The 18202-nt window shown below is 41.4% G+C and overlaps 1 protein-coding gene across 1 annotated transcript; it reads right to left on the bottom strand.

The window, feature by feature from the left end:
* Positions 1–5508: 5508 nt before the first annotated feature.
* Positions 5509–17823, bottom strand: KRT24 (keratin 24). The gene is given in 12 exon segments (XM_063705964.1): positions 5509–5581; positions 14930–15147; positions 15546–15671; positions 15793–15852; positions 15855–15955; positions 16065–16194; positions 16196–16220; positions 16886–16968; positions 17282–17388; positions 17391–17525; positions 17528–17657; positions 17659–17823. Coding segments are annotated over 12 exon segments (1353 nt in total).
* Positions 17824–18202: the final 379 nt, after the last annotated feature.

Genomic DNA, 18202 nt, shown 5'->3' with positions numbered 1-18202 from the left:
TCATATTGTTCTCAAAAGTTGAAATTAGCTTTCACATCAGCAATAATTTCAGATTTGATTAAGCATCCGTCTCTTTGATTATTTCAATCAGCGTGTTTTTTAAGGTTGTTGAAGTTTGTGATTTTGTTATTGCTTTCTTTTTTTTGTATTTTGTATAATATACAAAAAAGCATATAATTTGTAAAAATTATGTTTTTGTAGTTCATAAGAAAAACATAAATAATAGTTTTCTAGGTAAGTATTATTACATCTCAGCAACATGTTTATTCAAGTAGCTAATGTCTAAGAAAGATTGAAAAGCTTTTAGGCAGATTGTTTTAATATGATTTTCTTTCTGGTTGAATTCTAGTCTGATATAAAGAGAGCAACTTCCTTTTTGAGTCAAATTTCAAGAAATGAAGAGATGATGCAGATATCTCCTGCCTTCATTTTAAAGATAAAAGAGGATTTGTATCTACTTCTGATAACTAGTGTTACAATTAGAGTTATTTTATAGATTCTGAACCCTCCTGAGTTCCCTTTGTGCTTCATGGCTTTTTGTCCCTTTGAATTTTAGACTGTTTCCATTCATGTCTTCTAGTCACTTCACCGGTTTAATAGTGTCTTTTTGAAAGACAGATACTGTATAATTCCAGTACTATGAGGTGCCTAGAGTAGTCAAATTCACAGAGACAGAAAGTAGAATGGTAGTTGCCAGTGGCCGAAGGGTTGGGGACAGACAGTTGTTGCTTACTGGGCATAGAATTTAGTTTTGCAATACGAAAAGAGTTTGGGGCCAGGCGTGGTGGCTCACGCCTGTAATCCCAGCTCTTTGGGAGGCAGAGGCAGGTGGATCACCTGAGGTCAGGAGTTTGAGACCAGCCTGGCCAAGATGGTGAAATCCCGTCTCTACTAAAAATACAAAAAATTAGCTGGGCGTGGTGGCAGGCGCCTGAAATCCCAGCTACTTGGGAGGCTGAGGCAGAGAATTGCTTGAACCCGGGAGGCAGAGGTTGCAGTGAGCCAAGATTGTGCCACTGGACTCCAGCCTCAGAGACAGAGCGAGACTCGTCTAAAAAAAAAAAAAAAAAAAGAAAAGAGTTTGGGAGATTGGTTGCACAACAATGTCAGTGCACTTAAGACTACTGAACTGTAAACTTATAAATGATGAAGATGATAAGTTTATGTTATATGTATTTTACCACAATTTTTAAAAAGTCTTAAAAAACAGGTGCTTCCAGAAATAGTTTGTATCCTCCTTAGCTTTAAACTTAAGTAGCTGACTTTTGTTTATTTAAGAATTTCTTCCTTCTTTTGCCAGTCTCTGTTAAACTATGTGCACACCTTAATCTTTATATTCAATCATTTGTTAAACAATGTTCTGCTTTAAATTTTTCCTTAAATTGCATTTGACTGGGACACATGATTAAATAGGTAATCATTCCCTTTACTATGTAGCTCTTATGTGGCTTTTATGCTCTACCTGTACTGTTTTCACAGGAGTATGATGTTACTCTTCTTCATATTTAGGGTGACACGTCTCCAAGGGGTACATAGTGTACAAAATTTTAAATTGTTAAGCTGGGAGTAATTTTTATAACGCCCTTCTAAAGTAGCTAAAAAATGCACCACACATAATGTGTTGGTCATCCTGCCTCGCCCATCCCTAAAGCTATGAAACCAAAGAAAACTAAACCCTAATGATTAAATGGTATGCAAATGCTGGCAACGGGAGGAACAGTCACAGAGTGTTTCTCCCTTTTAAAACTATGAAATGTGATCTTTCAATTTTCATAAAGACTTGCATTTGGCTGAAAGCACGTTTAAATCCCAGCTCCTTGGGAGGCTGAGGCAGGAGAATTGCTTGAACCCGGTGGGTGGAGCTTACAGTGAGCAGAGATTGTGCCACTGCACTCCAGCCTGGGTGACAGTGCGAGACTCCATCTCAAAAAAAAAAAAAAAAAAAAAGACAGAGAGAGAGAGACAGACTGAATCTTAGGTGTCTGGGTTCCCAGTTCAAATTTTGAATAGTTTGTGATTAGAAGTTTATTTCTACCTGTAAAGAAACATATAAAAGCTATATTTCCTTATAGAATATGATTTTAATAATAAGTGCAAAATGATTTGCAGATAGTAACCATCAATTTTTGTGTGTGTGTGTGTGGGATAGATTATTAGTATTTAAATATTTTTCAGATTAATATATTGCAGGTTTTTAGACTAGTAGGAAAACCAAATACTGAAATGCATGGCATATAGCTCCTGATGAATCTTTACAGAATTGAGAACAGAACTTGGGGATTCTATCTTCTGTTCATTCGAGAAAATATACTGTTTTGTGTTTTTCAAATAGAAGCATCACATCAGAGTAGTTAAGGGAAGTTGCTGGGTTTAGAGTATTTGTTGAATGTTGACAAAACTTTCTGTGGCAGACAGTAAAAAAGAAGGGAAAATATACATTTAAAAAAATTTTAACTTTTAACTTTTGTGGGTGCATAGTAGGTATATAGATTTATGGGGTACATAAGATATTTCGATATAGGTGTACATATCCCATCAGGGTAAATGGGGTACCCATCACCTCGAGCACTTATCCTTTGGGTTACAAACATTCCAATTATACTATTTTTTAGTTATTATAAATTATACAAGTAAATTATTATTGACTATAGTCACTCTGTTATACTATGAAACACTAGGTCTTATTCATTTTTCTAACTATTTTTGGTACCCATCAAGCGTCCTCACTTTTCCCCTACTCCCCCATTTCCCTTCCCAGCCTCTGATAACCATCATTCTACTCTCTGTCTTCATGAGTTCAATTGTTTGAATTTTTAGCTCCCACAGGTAAGTGAGAATACACAAAGTTTGTCTTTCTGTGCTTGGCGTGTTTCACTTAACATAATGACCTCCAGTTTCATCCACGTTGTTGCAAATGACAAGATCTCATTCTTTTCATGACTGAATAGTACTCCATTGTGTATATGTGCCACTTTTTTTTTTAAGACAGGTTTCACTCTTGTCACCCAGACTTGAGTGCAATGGCGCGATCTCGGCTCACTGCAACCTCCACCTCCTGTGTTCAAGCAATTCTCCTGCCTCAGCCTCCCGAGTAGCTGGGATTACAGGCACCCACCACCACGACCAGCTAATTTTCATATTTTTAGTAGAGACGGGGTTTCACCATGTTGGCCAGGCTGATCTTGAACTCCTGACCTCGTGATCCGCCCTCCTTGGCCTCCCAAAGTGCTGGGATTACAGGCATGAGCCACCGCACCTGACCTGTGCCACTTTTTCTTTATCCATTCTACTGTTGATGGTTGCTTAGGTTGCTTCTAAATCTTGTCAATAGTGCTGTAATAAACATGGGAGCACAGACATCTCTTTAATATAGCAATTTTCTTTCTTTTGGACACATTGGAAAGTATAAATTTGATGTGTGAACAGTCTCTTTGCAATGCCTTTGCAATGACAGATAGTAGATAGACAATAAATATTCCTTGAATTAATAAAAACTAACATGGCCTGATTTTCTTCATGAACAACTTGGATCACTGATTACTTTTGTTCTTTACTATGTATTGTGTTTTGTTTTCTGAATCTTTATGCTCCACTTCTGGGTTAGTGATTCTCAGTGTGTGGTGGCGGAGAGCGGGGCTTGGCAGTAAGAGGAAATGTTGTTTGGGAAGAGGGCAGAAAGGTCAGGCAAGAGTCAACCGGGGACCTTCCTGTAGGGAATCATTGTTTGGGCCAGCTTCCTGCTGGTGGCTGCTCTAGGCCCTGCCAGGTCAACTGCTTGGAAGATAAAAAAGGTTTTGCAATAATAACATGACTAAGAGCCCACTCCAGTAGATCTGGCACCACCCATCGATGGATTGGGTGTGTCATTGTCACACCCCAGAAATCCACCAATTCTGTGGCTGTTTCTCTTCCTTCATCACTTTCTCTCCTTCCCCACCACCCTCGTCCATTCTTTCTCTTCCTGGTTTCACTTAAGTGTGTCTATTTGAAGGCTTCCTCTTCTCCACCAGGAAGCATCTGCTTGGTCATGCCATTTTGCCAAATTTTGTTCTGGGAAGAAAAATCGCTTGGCTTTGTTCTTGTATGTGAGTGCTTTCAAATCTCTTTAAATAACTCAATTCTCTACATTTCCTGAAGATCATTCCGTGAGTTTATGGAGAATTAAGAGAATGGGTGAGTGACTTTGCGGGGGTTGGGATGCTTTGTCTTCCAGGCTCCACAGACAAGACAGTTTGAAATAAGCACAGTTTTCAAGGATTAGCTCTGCTTAAAAAGTCCTTTTGTGCCTTTCTTCATACCAGACAGACAGTAGTCTTCTCTTCAGAGAATCCAAAAGCATGAACAATCCAGATCATAACTTGAGCAGTAGGGCCTAGCCCCTGTGCCTCTTGCCAATGCTAAGTTGATACACTAGGCCTTCCTGCTCTGTCTCTTCCAGCTTGACCCCTCAACCTCCTGCTGCCCTCTGATGTCAGAGAAGCTGCAAATCTTTGGTCAAGGAATCCAGGGCTTAAATAGTAGCTTCATAGCAAAAGAATGGCATGGTATTTTATACAAGATCATATTTTATATGATCGTATTTTATATGATAGCCTCAGAAGAAAGTTTCATCAGTCTCAAGTCTCTTGTCCTCTGTCCACCAGAACTATAACACAACATTTGAGTACAGTCGATGTCTCTTGACCAAGCCACCATGTCCTCATCTGTAAAATTATTACATTGGTCTATCCACTTCTCAGGTTCCCTTCCAGCTCTAATTTTTAGCAATCTGGTAATTAAATGTATTACTTCTCAGATTTAGAAAGTGTTTTATATTACTATTAGGTGAGATTTTCTTTTTTTCTTTTCTTCTTTTTTTTTTTTTGAGACACAGTTTCGCTCTTGTTGCCCAGGCTGGAGTGCAATGGCGTGATCTCGGCTCACTGCAGCCTCTGCCTCCTGGGTTCATGCCATTCTCCTGTCTCAGCCTCCTGAGTGGCTGGGACTACAGGCAAGCACCACCATGCCCAGCTAATTTTGTATTTTTAGTAGAGGCAGGGTTTCTCCATGTTGGTCAGGCTGGTCTCGAACTCCCGACTTCAGGTGATCCACCTACCTCGGCCTCCCAAAGTGCTGGGATTACAGGCGTGACCACTGCACCCAGCCAGGAGGGATTTTCTTCACTAGAGCATTAGCTGCAAAAGTTCAGTGCTTGTGCTTGAGAACTGGGTAGAGTGGAAATTGTGCTTAGAGGTCCCCTTAACTGGCCTCTACGTGTCTACTCCAAGGAAAGCTCTTATAAAGGCACCCAACTGAGGAAAAGAATACTTGCCTAGAGATTCTTTCAAGACAATGTTCTTGATCAGAGTTACAATTAGAAGTAAGCAATAAGAAAGACAACCAGAAAAATCTCTGTGAGTTGATACATTCTCTTAGATAACTGTGGTATAAAGGGAAATATATATTAATGATGAGAGTGTCTTTTGAATACTGATGAGATGGCTTGTGGCTAGGGGCCTCTCAATAGCTTCAGGATGAGGACTGGTCTCCAGAGGACCAAGCCTTGATTAGAAGCTTAGAACTTTCAGCCACATCTCCTAACCTTTGGGGAGGGGAGAGGGGCTGGGTATTGAGTTAATCACAAATGGCCAGACTCATGTCTGTGTCATGAAACCTACATAACCCTTAAGTCAGGGGTCCCCAATCCCTGGGAATTGTATGAAGGAACTGGGCCACACAGCCAGAGGTGAGTGGAGGCTGCACGAGCATTACCGCCTGAGCTCCACCTCCTGTCAGATCAGCAGTGGCATTAGATTCTTATAGGAGCATGAACCCTGTTGTGAACCGTGCATGCGAGGGACCTAGGTTGTGGGCTCCTTATGAGAATCTAATGCCTGATGATATGTCAGTCTCCCATCACCCCCAGATGGGACTGTCTTGTTTCAGGAAAACAAGCCCAGGGCTCCCACTGATTCTATGTTATGGTGAGTTGTATAATTATTTCATTATATACTACAATGTAATAATAATAGAAATAAAGTACACAATAAACGTAATGTGCTTGAATTGTCCCGAAACCACTCCACCCACCTGGTCTATGGAAAAATTGTTTTCCACAAAACCAGAGGCTGGTGCCAAAAAGGTTGGGGACTGCTACCTTAAATAATGGGGCTCAGAAAGCTTCTGGGTTGATGAACATGTGGAGGTGCTGGGAGTATGGTATGTCCAGAGAGGGCATGGAAGTTCTGTGCCTGTTCCCCCATATCCTGCCCTATTTATCCTTTCTGTTTAACTGTTCTTGAGTTGATCCTTTATAATAAACTGGTAATAGTAGGCAAAGTGTTTTCCTGAGTCCCGTGAGTCATTCTAGAAATTATCAAAACTTAAGTGGGGAAGATTGTGGAAACCCCAAACTTTGTAGCGAATCAGAAGTGTGGGTAACCTGGTGTACAAGTCTGTTCTTGCACTGCTATAAATGAATAAATACCTGAAACTGGGTAATTTATAAAGAAATTGGCTCACAGTTCTGCAGGGTGTACAGGAAGCATGATACTGGCATCTGCTTTGCTTCTGGGGAGGCCTCAGGAAACTTACAATGATGGCAGAAGGCAAAGGAGAAGCAGACATGTCTTACATGGCCAGAGCAGGAGCAAGAGAGAGAAGGGGGAGGTTCCATACACTTTTAAACAACCAAATCTCACAAGAACTCACTCACTATCACAACGACAGTACCAAGGCGGGGATGGTGTTAAACCACGAGAAGTGGCCCCCATGATTCAATCACCTCCCACCAGGCCCCACTTCCAACATTGGGGATTACATTTCAACATGAGATTTGGTGGGGAGAGAGATCCAAACCACATCACCTGGGGACCTGATACTTGTGACTAGCATCTGCGGTAAGGGCAGTCTTATGAGGTGGAGCCTTTCAACTTGCAGAGTCTAACACTAATTCCAGATAGTTAGTGTCAGAATTGATTTGAATGTTAGTATACCCGCTTGGGTATCATAGGAAAAAAAGAAGCCTTTCATAACTGTTGGATCAAATATGACAAACCAGAAAGTAGTGAAAAAGTCCAGGCATGGTGGCTTACGCCTGTAATCCCAGTCCTTTGGGAGGCCAAGGCAGGAGGATCGCTTGAACCTACCAATTTGAGGCTTGCAGTGAGCTACGATTGTGCCACTGCACTCCACTTTGGGTGACAGAGCAAGACCCCGTCTCTAAAAAAAAAAAAAAAAAGTTAAAAGAAAAGCACTTCATACCTGGACTTTTGGGATGTAGCTAACTTTGAACAATGAAGAAAATTTATAGCCTCTAATGGCTGCATTGTTAAAAAAGAAAGACCAAAGATGAAGAAATTTAGTATGACAATTTCTTTTAAAGAACAGCAAGATAAACTAAAAAATGTAAAAATAAATTAGTAAAAATAAAGGCTGAAATTATTCAAACAGAAAAGAAAAAAATACATAAATACGTCGAAAAGCTGATCCTTTTAGAGATCAATTAAATAGACAACCTCTTCATGAGCCTGATTAGGAAAAGAGAGAGAGGTCCAACACACAAGGTTGGAAGTGGGACAGAGACATAACTGGGTATAGAACAGATTAAAATAATTATAAGAGAATACCACGTATAAGGCAATGGCAGCACTCTTGGAGATCTTTCTGGTAGTTAGCCAAATTATTATTACCCAGTGGGTGATCTCTGTGCTCATCAGACAAGTCCTGGCAAGACTCACCCCAGGGACAGTGACAGGGACAGGCTGGGGTGCTCAGCCTACCTGCAGTGGCCCTGGGGCATGCTGGGAGAGAAAGGGGCACAGTGCTTACCCTAGGAGGAGAGGGCCCTGGAGAAGCCATGGCAAAGCTGTGACCGTGGGTGGGCAGAGCTGATCAGAGTCTGCAGATTTGAGCTGGGCATAAGAGGCTGTGGGATTTGGACACAGGGGCCATCCATATTGTTACCAGAACATGGAGAAGAGCCAGTAGGAATACTGGCTATGAAGCCAGATCCTTCCAGAAAGGGAGAAAGGAAGAGGACTCTGTTGTGATGTGGAGGCTGACTAGGTGGAGTGAGGAGAAGGTCCTAGCAAGCAATTGTGCTTGTCTTTTGGTGCCCATACCCAGGAGGGAGACAGAGAAACCAGGTGCCCAGGAAACCTTGATTGAAGGGTGCCAGGTAAGCCCTGTCCTTCCCACAGTGGCATTCAACAGCAAGTCCGGACCTACCATTATCTTTCTGCGTGTAGAGTGGACACAAGCACATATTTCTAAAGAGGACTAATGGATGATCTTTAGGTACTAACTTGTGACCCATTCATTGGAGGTCACTGGGTGTTTCTAGAAGTACTTTTGATGTGACTGATCTTGGAGCAAGGCCTCAAATCACACCTTATTCTGTTCTTTCTATGTATCCAAGTTTTACCACTTTTCAAGGGCTATCTCTTCTGGAACACTCTTCTGGAACACTCCAACCCTTCATTTACCAGCTTCTCCTTCTCCCCACATAATTTTTCTTTCTTATTATTCTTACGGTTTCTACCACATTACTTATCACTTGGTCCTTCTTGTATTTTTCTTTGACAATAAAAAAGGAGAGGTTGGGCATGGTGGCTCATGCCTGTAATCCCAGAACTTTGGGAGGCCAAGGTGGGTGGATCAACGAGGTCAGGAGATCGAGACCATCCTGGCTAACATGGTGAAACCCCGTCTCTACTAAAAATACAAAAAATTAGACTGGTGTGGTGTTACATGCCTGTAGTCCCAGCTATTCGGGAGGCTGAGGCAGGAGAATTGCTTGAACTGGGGAGGTGGAGATAGCAGTCAGCTGAGATTTCGCCTCTGCACTCAGGCCTGGGTGACAGAGCGAGACACCATCTCAAACAAGACAAAACAAAACAAAACAAAACAAAGAGTATTCATTTAAAAAAATTTAAACATACAGATGGTTTTTCTTTAAAGATTTTTAAATTTTACAAGTTCTACATGTTTACTTCAGAAAAATGAGAAAATGCATGTAAACATGCAGCAGGAAATAAAGATCACTCATAATTTCACTATCCCAAAATAGTCACTGTTAACATTTGGATGTATATTGGTTTTGCTTCTTTAAAAAAAAAAAAAAAACACACACAAAACAAGTAAGTACAGTGATACAGTTTGGGCCTGTGTCCCTACCCAAATCTCATGGTGAAGTGTAATCCCTGATGCTGGAGGTGGGGCCTGGTAGGAGGTGATTGGATCATTGTGTAGGGGGCGGTTTCTCACAGTTTAGCACCATCCCTCCTCCAGGTGCTGTTATTGTGATAGTGAGTTCTTGTGAAATGTGGTTGTTTAAAGGTGTGCGGCACCTCCCTGCCCCTTCTCCCTCCCATTCTGGTTATGTGAGACATACCGGCTTCCCCTTCACCTTCTGCCATGATTGTAAGTTTTCTGAGGATTCTCCAGAAGCAGAGGCCGCGATGCTTCCTGCACAGCCTGCAGAACCGTAAGCCAGTTAAACCTCTTTTCTTTATAAATTAGTCAGTCTCAGATATTTCTTTATAGCAGTGTGAGAACAGACTAACACATACAGTGTTAATATACACGTAATTACGTTCTTATAAAAGCAGATCATACTATACATATTGTCTTAAAACTCTGCTTTTCATTTCTCAATAGACGATTGACATCTTTTTAGGTCAATACGTGAACCTGAACATTCTTAATGGCTGTGTGACCGTCCTTTGATGGACTTTTATGGGTGTTTCATAACTTAGCCTATTGATTCTCCATTGTTGAATATTTTATTATAGCTAACGTTTCACTATGATGAACAGCTGAGAGGAGTATACATATATTAATAATTGATTATGTAAGAATAAATTCCTAGAAATGAAACTGCTGGCTCTAAGGATATGCTCTTTTCTTAAAAAGGCTTTTGATACCTGTTGCTGAATTGTTTTCTTAAAGGTTTTGCTAGTTTACACTCCATCCAGCAAGGTATTAGTGCCTTTTCCCTACATCCTTGCTAAAATAGGTATTTATTATTATTAAACAAATTGGACCTGTTTTGATGCTGAACATGGCATCTCATTATTTTAATTTGCCTTTCTTTGATTACAAGAGATGTTGGACATCATCACTTTTTAAAGTTTGTTGGCGATTCGTATTTTATGAATTTCTTGTGTGTACCATGTATCCATTTCTTATTGATATGGTTATCTCTGTTCCTGAGTTTATATATGGGGACATCAGCTCTCGGATGGCTGTATATGACAAGTGCAGTGAAAACCCCGGGTACCATGTGGCATTGCTGAAAATCTAGACTTAAAGTGATTGGCTGTTGGCTTCCATTCTACATGCAGCCCCCAAGAGGGTAGGCTAAAGTTCTTATCTTCTGGAGTGTTGGGGGGATATATGGCAGGTGGACAGGCGGATGCGGAGGCTAGGGAGAAGATGGGGAATGGGGAGGCTGAGGATGAGTCAGGGCAACTAAACAGGCTGCCCATTCCTGGAACTGCTGCTTTCTTGGAAATTTGCAAACCCCCAAATCCTCTTGATTTTAGACAGATAAGACAGCAGACAGCAGGTGGTGCCAAACTGCAGCTAGGGCATCGTGATTTAAAGCGTGCGGTCCACGTCTGGACTCTGTGGTCTGGCTGCACAGACTTCCCTTGGTGTTGGAGCAGGTTTTCACCATACTTCACTAAATTTATTTTTTCTTTTATTTTTTTCTTTTGCTTCTTATTTCATGTTATTTTCTTGATATAAATCTGTCCTCCTTTTCCTTCATGATGTTTTTGTTTTTGATGAAACAAGCCATCACCATTCCCCAAATACATAATTTAAAACATTTAAAGTCTGTAAAAGTTTATTTTCTTTTATTTCTGCAATTTCTGTGGAATTTATTTTGGTGTGTGTGATATAACTATTCAACACCCTCCTTAGCCTCATCCCCATCCCGGCTCCCATCCCTTAGTTAACTAGTTATTTCAGCAGCCTTTATTGAATAATCTACTTGTCCACAACTGATTTGAAAATGTCATTCTTATATACCGATGGGCCTTTTTCTGGGGTGTTCATGCCTGTGTCAGTGGCACATTGTTCTAATTGCTGTAAAGAATACTTTTTTTTTTCTAACTTGTGTTTCCTGGAAACAGACTCTGAGATGGAGAGATGTGTGCCGAAGTTTATCAGGGAGTTCTTTTGTGAGATAAACTTGTCAGCAGATGGGTAAGACTGGAATGGGCATAGGGAGAGGCCTATGCAATGCTGTTTTAATGAAGGCTTCCGCTGATCCTTTGGGGAGCTCTGGACAGGGCTCGCCCTTCAGAGTTATCCTAATTTGAGACAGGAGGCCAGAACTTTGTATCCCCTACAAGCGAGTTACTGGCCCATGGGCACTCTCCTGAAGGGGCATAATCCTGGACAAGGCAGAACCCTGTGAGGGTGGCTGTTAGCAGCCCATACGCCAGCAGCTGGAGCTGGATGCATCTGCCCTGGGGAGTATCCACACTACATGAATGTTTTGCTATCTGGAAGCTCAAGTCATTCCTCATCATAGGTCTTGTATTTTTTTTTGAGACAGGGTCTCACTCTGTTGCCCAGGCTGGAGTGCTGTGGTGCCATCTCAGCTCACTGCAGCCTCAACCTCCCGGGCTCAAGCAATCTTCCCACCTCAGCTTCCCAAGTAGCTGGAATCACAGGCATGCACCGCTATGCCCAGTGCCTGGCTAATTTGCCCAGGCGGGTCTCAAACTTCTGGGCTCAAGCAATCTTCCCACCTTGGCCTTTCAGAGTGTTGAGATTTCAGGTGTGAGCTTCCGCACCCAGCCCTGATTCCTCTTTTTAAAAACACTTGAAGTCTTCATTTTCATTTGTATTAGCACTATCTTTACAGGTAGAGTGTAGGTTTTTAAGCCTGGGCACCATCTTAATATGTATGTATTTTTGACACAAGAAAGCTGGAAAACTGCAGCCCTATCAGATATTTCATAATTTTTTTGGAGTGGTTTTGGACTATATGAAATAATAGATTTCAAGAGTCAGTGTGAAACTACAGTGAGATACCACTTAATATTCACTAGGATTGCTATAATTTAAAAAATCATTAACAAGTGTTGGTGAGGATGTGAAGAAATTGGAACCCTCCTACACTGCTGGTTGAAATGTTAAATAGTGCAGCCACTTTGGAAAATAGTCGGGCGTTTCCTCAAAGGTTAAACACAAGGCTAACATATGACCCAACCATTCTACTCTAAGGTATATTCCCAACAGAAATGAAAACATGTGTCTTCACAAAAATTTTTGTGTGAATGTTCATAACAGCATTATTCATAATAGCCAAATATCATAAATAACCTAAATTCTCATCACCCAATGAATGGATAAATAAAATATGGTATATCCATACACTGGAATATTATTCAGTAAAAGAAAAGAATGAAGTACTGATACATGCTACAATATGCGTGAATGTTGAAGACATCTTGCTAAGTGAAAGAAGCCAAACACAAAGACCACGTATCATATTATATGATTCCATTTATGTGAAAAGTCTAGAATGGGCAAATATATAGGACAGAAGATGCATTACTGGTTGCCTAAGGCTGGGGGTGGGGGTTTGTTGGGGGAAAATAAGGACTGACTATTGATGGATACGTGATTTCCTTTTGAGGTGATAAAAATGCTCTAAGGTTGACTGAGGTGATAATTGTACCACTCAGTGAATATGCTGCAAACCATTGAATTGTGCACTTTAAATGTGTGAGTTGGGCCAGGTGTGGTGGCTCACATCTGTAATCCCAGCACTTTGGGAGGCCAAGGCACGTGGATCACTTGAGGTCAGGAGTTCGAAACCAGCCTGGCCAACATGGCAAAACGCTGTCTGTTCTAGCAATACAAAAAAACATTAGCCAGGCATGATGGCATGCTCCTGTAATACCAGCTACTTAGGAGGCTGAGACAGGAGAACTGCTTGAACCCAGGAGGTGGAGGTTGCAGTGAGCCGAGATCGCACCATTGCACTCTAGTCTGGTTGACACAGTGAGACTCTGTCTCAAAAAAAAAAAAAAGAAAAAAAAGTGTGGATTGTATGGTATAGGAATTATATCTCAATAAAGCTGTTATAAAACAAGTCAGCGAAACAAAAGGACAAAGATTGATGCAGCTGATTTGCAACAGGCAAAAAGTTTATTGACACAGAATGATTAAGAAGGAAAACACATTTTGCAATTTAAAGACAAAACCGAACCAATAAGACAAAATAATCTGAGAAAGGATTACAGGAGTAGCTGCAGCTCTGTGGCCGCAGGTTTGTTGCAGTGCTTCAGCACGCCTTTGTTAGGTGTCATCATTTACATCCTGGGGACAGGACTCAGCTGCCTGCATCTTACTCTTGAATTTTACATCAGAAACAGTGTTGAGATGAAATTAGTTGGTCGTTATCCGTCACCAGCCTGATTCCTCTGCTTTTATGTGAATCTAAAACAGAAATAGGGAGAATTTTAGAACTGGAAATGTAAAGGTTGGTTCACAAGTCATGCTTTAAAGTGAATGACTGTAGCCCAGATTTTTGGGGGTAAGGAAAGCACACTTTATTCATGATGGATGCTCATTAAATAAGCAGAAAGTATTACTTTAAAAAGCGACTCTTCCCCTCGATTGAGCTGTATTGGTTATTCCTTTGGAGTCCACAGAGAATCATCCTTTAGATTCAGCTTCTCTGGCCTCAGAGCTGTTGACAAATAAAAGAAATGATTGTTGTCAGTTACTTCTCTTTGGCCAAAAACTGTAAAGAAGCAGACATATTTTCTTTCTGAATGGAACGAGTGTTGGTGAGGGTGTGAAGAAATTGGAGCCCTCCTACACTGCTGGTAGGAATGTAAAATAGTGGAGCCACTATGGAAAATAGCCTGGCAGTTCCTCAAAGGTTAAACACAAGGCTAACACGTGACCCAACCATTCCACTCTAAGGTATACACCCAGTAGAAATGAAAACATATGCCCACACAAAAATTGTATGTGAATGCTGGTGCCAGCTGAGCATTATTAACAGCATGCTGGGCGAATGGCTCATGCCTGCAATCCAAGCACTTTGGGAGGCTGAGGCGGGAGGATTGCTTGAGACCAGGAGTTCGAGAATAGCCTGGGCAACATAGTGAGACTCTGTCTCTACCAAAAGTAAAAAAAATTAGGCCAGACACGGTGGCTCATGCCTGTAATCCCAGCACTTTGGGAGGCCAAGGTGGGTGGATCACAAAGTCAAGAGATAGAGACCATTCTGGCCAACATGGTGAAACCCCGTCTCTACTGAAAATACAAAAATTAGCCGGGTGTGGTGGTGAGTGCCTGTAGTCCCAGCTACTCAGGAGGCTAAGGCAGGAGAGTCACTTGAACCCGGGAGGCAGAGGTTACAGTGAGCCGAGATTGTGCCACTGCACTCCAGCCTGGTGACAGAGCGAGATTCCGTCTCAAAAAAAAAAAAAAAAATACAGGCATGGTGGCTCATGTCTGTGGTCCCAGCTACTCAGGAGGCTGATGTGGGAGGATCATTTGAGCCCGGGAGGTCAAAGCTGCAGTGAGCTGTAAACACACCACTGCACCTAGCCTTGGTGACAGAGTGAGACCCTGTCTCAGAAATGACTGCAATTATCTAGGAGATACAAAAAAAACTAATGAACACTTTGAGGAATAACATGTAATTTCTTATTTACATTCAATTATCAAGATATAGTTGCAGAAAAATTTTAAAGGAACTAACACCCAGTGTCAATTACATTCTAAATAAATCTAGAGTGATACCATGGAAAGTTGTGTTTTTTTTTCTTTTCTATTTTCTACTAGCTTTTCAGATTGTACTTGATTTGAAACTTGCTGAAACTGTAAATCTCAGTCTCTGAATAAAAAACAATTTCTTCATTTTTAAGAAAGTGATTTTAACAACAAAATCATGGTATCGGTGACTCACCCTCCCTCTCCACCGAGCAGGCGGTGGTAGGTCTCGATCTCCACCTCCAGGCGTGTCTTGATGTCCTGCAGTTGTGCATACTCTGTGTTCGGGTATTCAGTCTCGCCCCGGATCTGGCAGATCTGCTCCTCCAGAATGCTGATATACATCTTAATTTCTGACAGCTGAGCCACGTAGCCAGCTTCTGTGTCAGCCAGGGTTCCTTCTGGGGAGCTTTGCTACAAATGCCCATGAAAATTGAAGCATTGTCAGAATAACTGCTCAGTATTCAACATATGAATCCTGAAACATATATTTTGTACAGTGAGGGTGTCTCCAAATGAACCACTTAATAGAGATTTACCTTTGATAATTAATACCAAATAATAGTAATGATAGCAAATATTAATCAGAGAGTGCTACTGTAACCATATAGCAATTCCTACTCAATATTAGGCACTGTTCAAGTATTTTATAAATATTGACTCATGTAATTCTCATAACAACCTTACGAGATAGGTACTATTATTCCCATTTACAAAAGCCAACATTTTGCTAGCTTGCTTCAAACAGTGTCTGCAAAACAATTTTTTAAAACTATAGAAGAAAATTGAGTGAGTGCCCCTTTCCCACCTACCATGGCCAAGACAGACTGCAGTTCATGCTGGAGGGACTGGAGGACTTGTTTCAGCTCCATTATCTCACTCTTGGCCGAGCTAACTGCTTCAGCATCCGTGGAGATCTGTGTCTGCAGGGATGCACTCTGCAAGCATGAAATCAACAAAGTACAGTGAAATCAAAGAAGCTCCAAGCACTCTGCCTGGCTTTCTATCTTCTCTCACTTTGCCAGGTTAGGGTTCATGTTAGGATTAGGGTTGAGCTACCTGCTTTTTGAACCACTCGGCCTCCCTAAGGTTTTGCTCAGCCAGTTCCTCTTACTGTTTTGCCTCATGCAGTTCAGCCGCTTGGTTAGATCTGCCCCTGGGGCCGAGTTCATTTCTACAGTCACGTCCCCACTGGACTGTCTCGGCAAAGTGCTCATTTCTTGGCGGAGAAGAAACACAAAGTCACAGTAGCAAAAATCCTTTGAGGTTGGGGACCTTGCTGAATGGTGATGGTGATGGGAAGTCCCTTGATGGGTTTATTTCTCCTACCTCCTTGGGGTTGTTCTGGAGATATGCCAGGTCTTCTGCTAGGCTTTCGGACTGTATTTTAAGGTCCCATGTGGTCACATTCAGCTCACTGAGTACTTTTTGCAGACCATTTACATAGGCTTCAACTGACTGGCATTAGATAGAGCTCGTTTTCATACCTTAGGAGATCTTTGGAATATGATATATGAATTAGATTAACTACTTTGAGAAGCTTTATTTTAAAAAGGACTTGTCCACTGACATCCAGCTCAAGTTGAAATTCTTTTGAAATATTTAAACAAAGACTATGAAATCATTTTTATTTCTTAATTAATTAATTTTGAGAAGGAGTCTTGCTCTGTCCCCCAGGCTGGAGTGCAATGGTATGATCTTGGCTCACTGCAACCTCCACCTCCTGGGTTCAAGTGATTCTCCTGCCTCAGCCTCCCAAGTAGCTGGGATTACAGGTGCCTGCCACCACACCTGGCTAATTTTTGTATTTTTAGTAGAAATGAGGTTTCGCCATGTTGGCCAGGCTGATCTCAGGTGACCTCCTGACCTCAGGAGATCCACCCTCCTTGGCCTCCCAAAATGCTGGGATTACAGGCACGAGCCACCATGCCCGGCCTGAAATCATTTCTAAAAATTCCAATTTTGAAATCTCTTATCATTAAATATACATTAAATTTGGCCTTTTTTCCTTCAGTGTAGATATTTTATACTAATATATTACATTTATCTGATACTTGGATCTAATTGCCTTTATATACATTTTATGTTAAAAGTAAAAACATAAGTCTTATTTTTTGTCATGGTAACAACTGATATTTTGAAACAAACTCACTTCATTTTGAAGTCATCTGCTGCAAGTCCAGCATTGTCAATTGGGGAAGTCATGCTGGCATTATTAATCATGGCTGCAATGATCTAGGAGATGCAATAAAACTCATGAACATTTTAATGAGTAACATGTCATTACTGATTTACCTTTGACTGTCAAGATATAGTTGCAGAAAATTTTTTTAGTAACTAATGTCCAGTGTGAATTACATTCTAAATAAATCTAGAGTGACATCATGGAAAGTTTTTTGTTTCTTTTCTCTCTCTGTCTCTCTTTTTACCAAATATATATCTGAAACATTCTGCATGGAACAATTGAGCAAAAAATAAAAGAACAATTTCACATTGTCTTCAAATTAATAAATAAGTACAAAAGAGGTACCATCACTGAGTTTCTCACCTGATCCCTGAGATCTTCAATTATTGGATAGTATTTGCTGCAATCTCTTCCAGATCCACTGTCTCCAGACCCAGGCCCAAATTTGTCACACCACTCCTTGATTTTGTGTTGGCCTCTTCTAGGGCTCTGACATTGTCTAGGTAATTGGCTAGGCCGTCACTGAGGTTCTGCATGGTTTGCTTTTCCCCTCCAGAGAAAAGCCCCCCGTTGACACCACCACCTCCCATACAACCACCATACTGCAGAATCCTCCACTAGCACCACCGCCTAATCCAGAACTTCCACAGAATCCAGAGATCCTGCCGAAGCTAGAACCACCTCCTACAGAGCAGTTATCAAAGCCCCCACTAAAGCTACCTCCAAAGCCACTGCTAGACATCCCCACTCAGGCCATAGCTGTCGGCTCCTCTTTGGAAGCCCCGGACAGAGCTGTCCCCCAGACCACATCTGCCTCTACTGCTGAAGCTGCTTCCACCAGCAGACAGCCTGGCCAAGCTGCTGCCTCCAGCCCTGGAGGAGGAGACATGGGAAGAGCAAGACATGCGACGTTGAGCTTATCTAGGTGTGAGAGATGGAAGTGAAAAGCACACCGATTTGAACTCCTTGGTCTTTATGTACACAGGTTTTAGGGCATTCATTTTCATTTGGCTCTGTCCTTGTTTCACGTTTCCAACCTATTCTGAGTTAATTTATTTTGAGTTAACCCCTCCTTGTTGGGCCAAATAATATTTGAAAAATTGGGTAAACATGGAGTAAGATTAGATTTGTTATTATTTCATTAGAATTTATTAGTGCTGTACAATCCATTATTTCCTGGCTATCATTTTTTCACCTTCCTAGACCTCTGTAGTTGGCAAATCATACATTTCTCTAGGTCCATTAAACTCATGCATTTTTCCTTTGTGATTCTGGGAAGATTAT

This window comes from Gorilla gorilla, chromosome 4 (assembly GCF_029281585.2).
Source record: "Gorilla gorilla gorilla isolate KB3781 chromosome 4, NHGRI_mGorGor1-v2.1_pri, whole genome shotgun sequence".
In the NCBI taxonomy this organism is placed as follows: domain Eukaryota; kingdom Metazoa; phylum Chordata; class Mammalia; order Primates; family Hominidae; genus Gorilla; species Gorilla gorilla.
The sequence above is the reverse complement of the archived record's forward strand: the minus strand, read 5'-3'. Positions and strand labels throughout refer to the sequence as shown.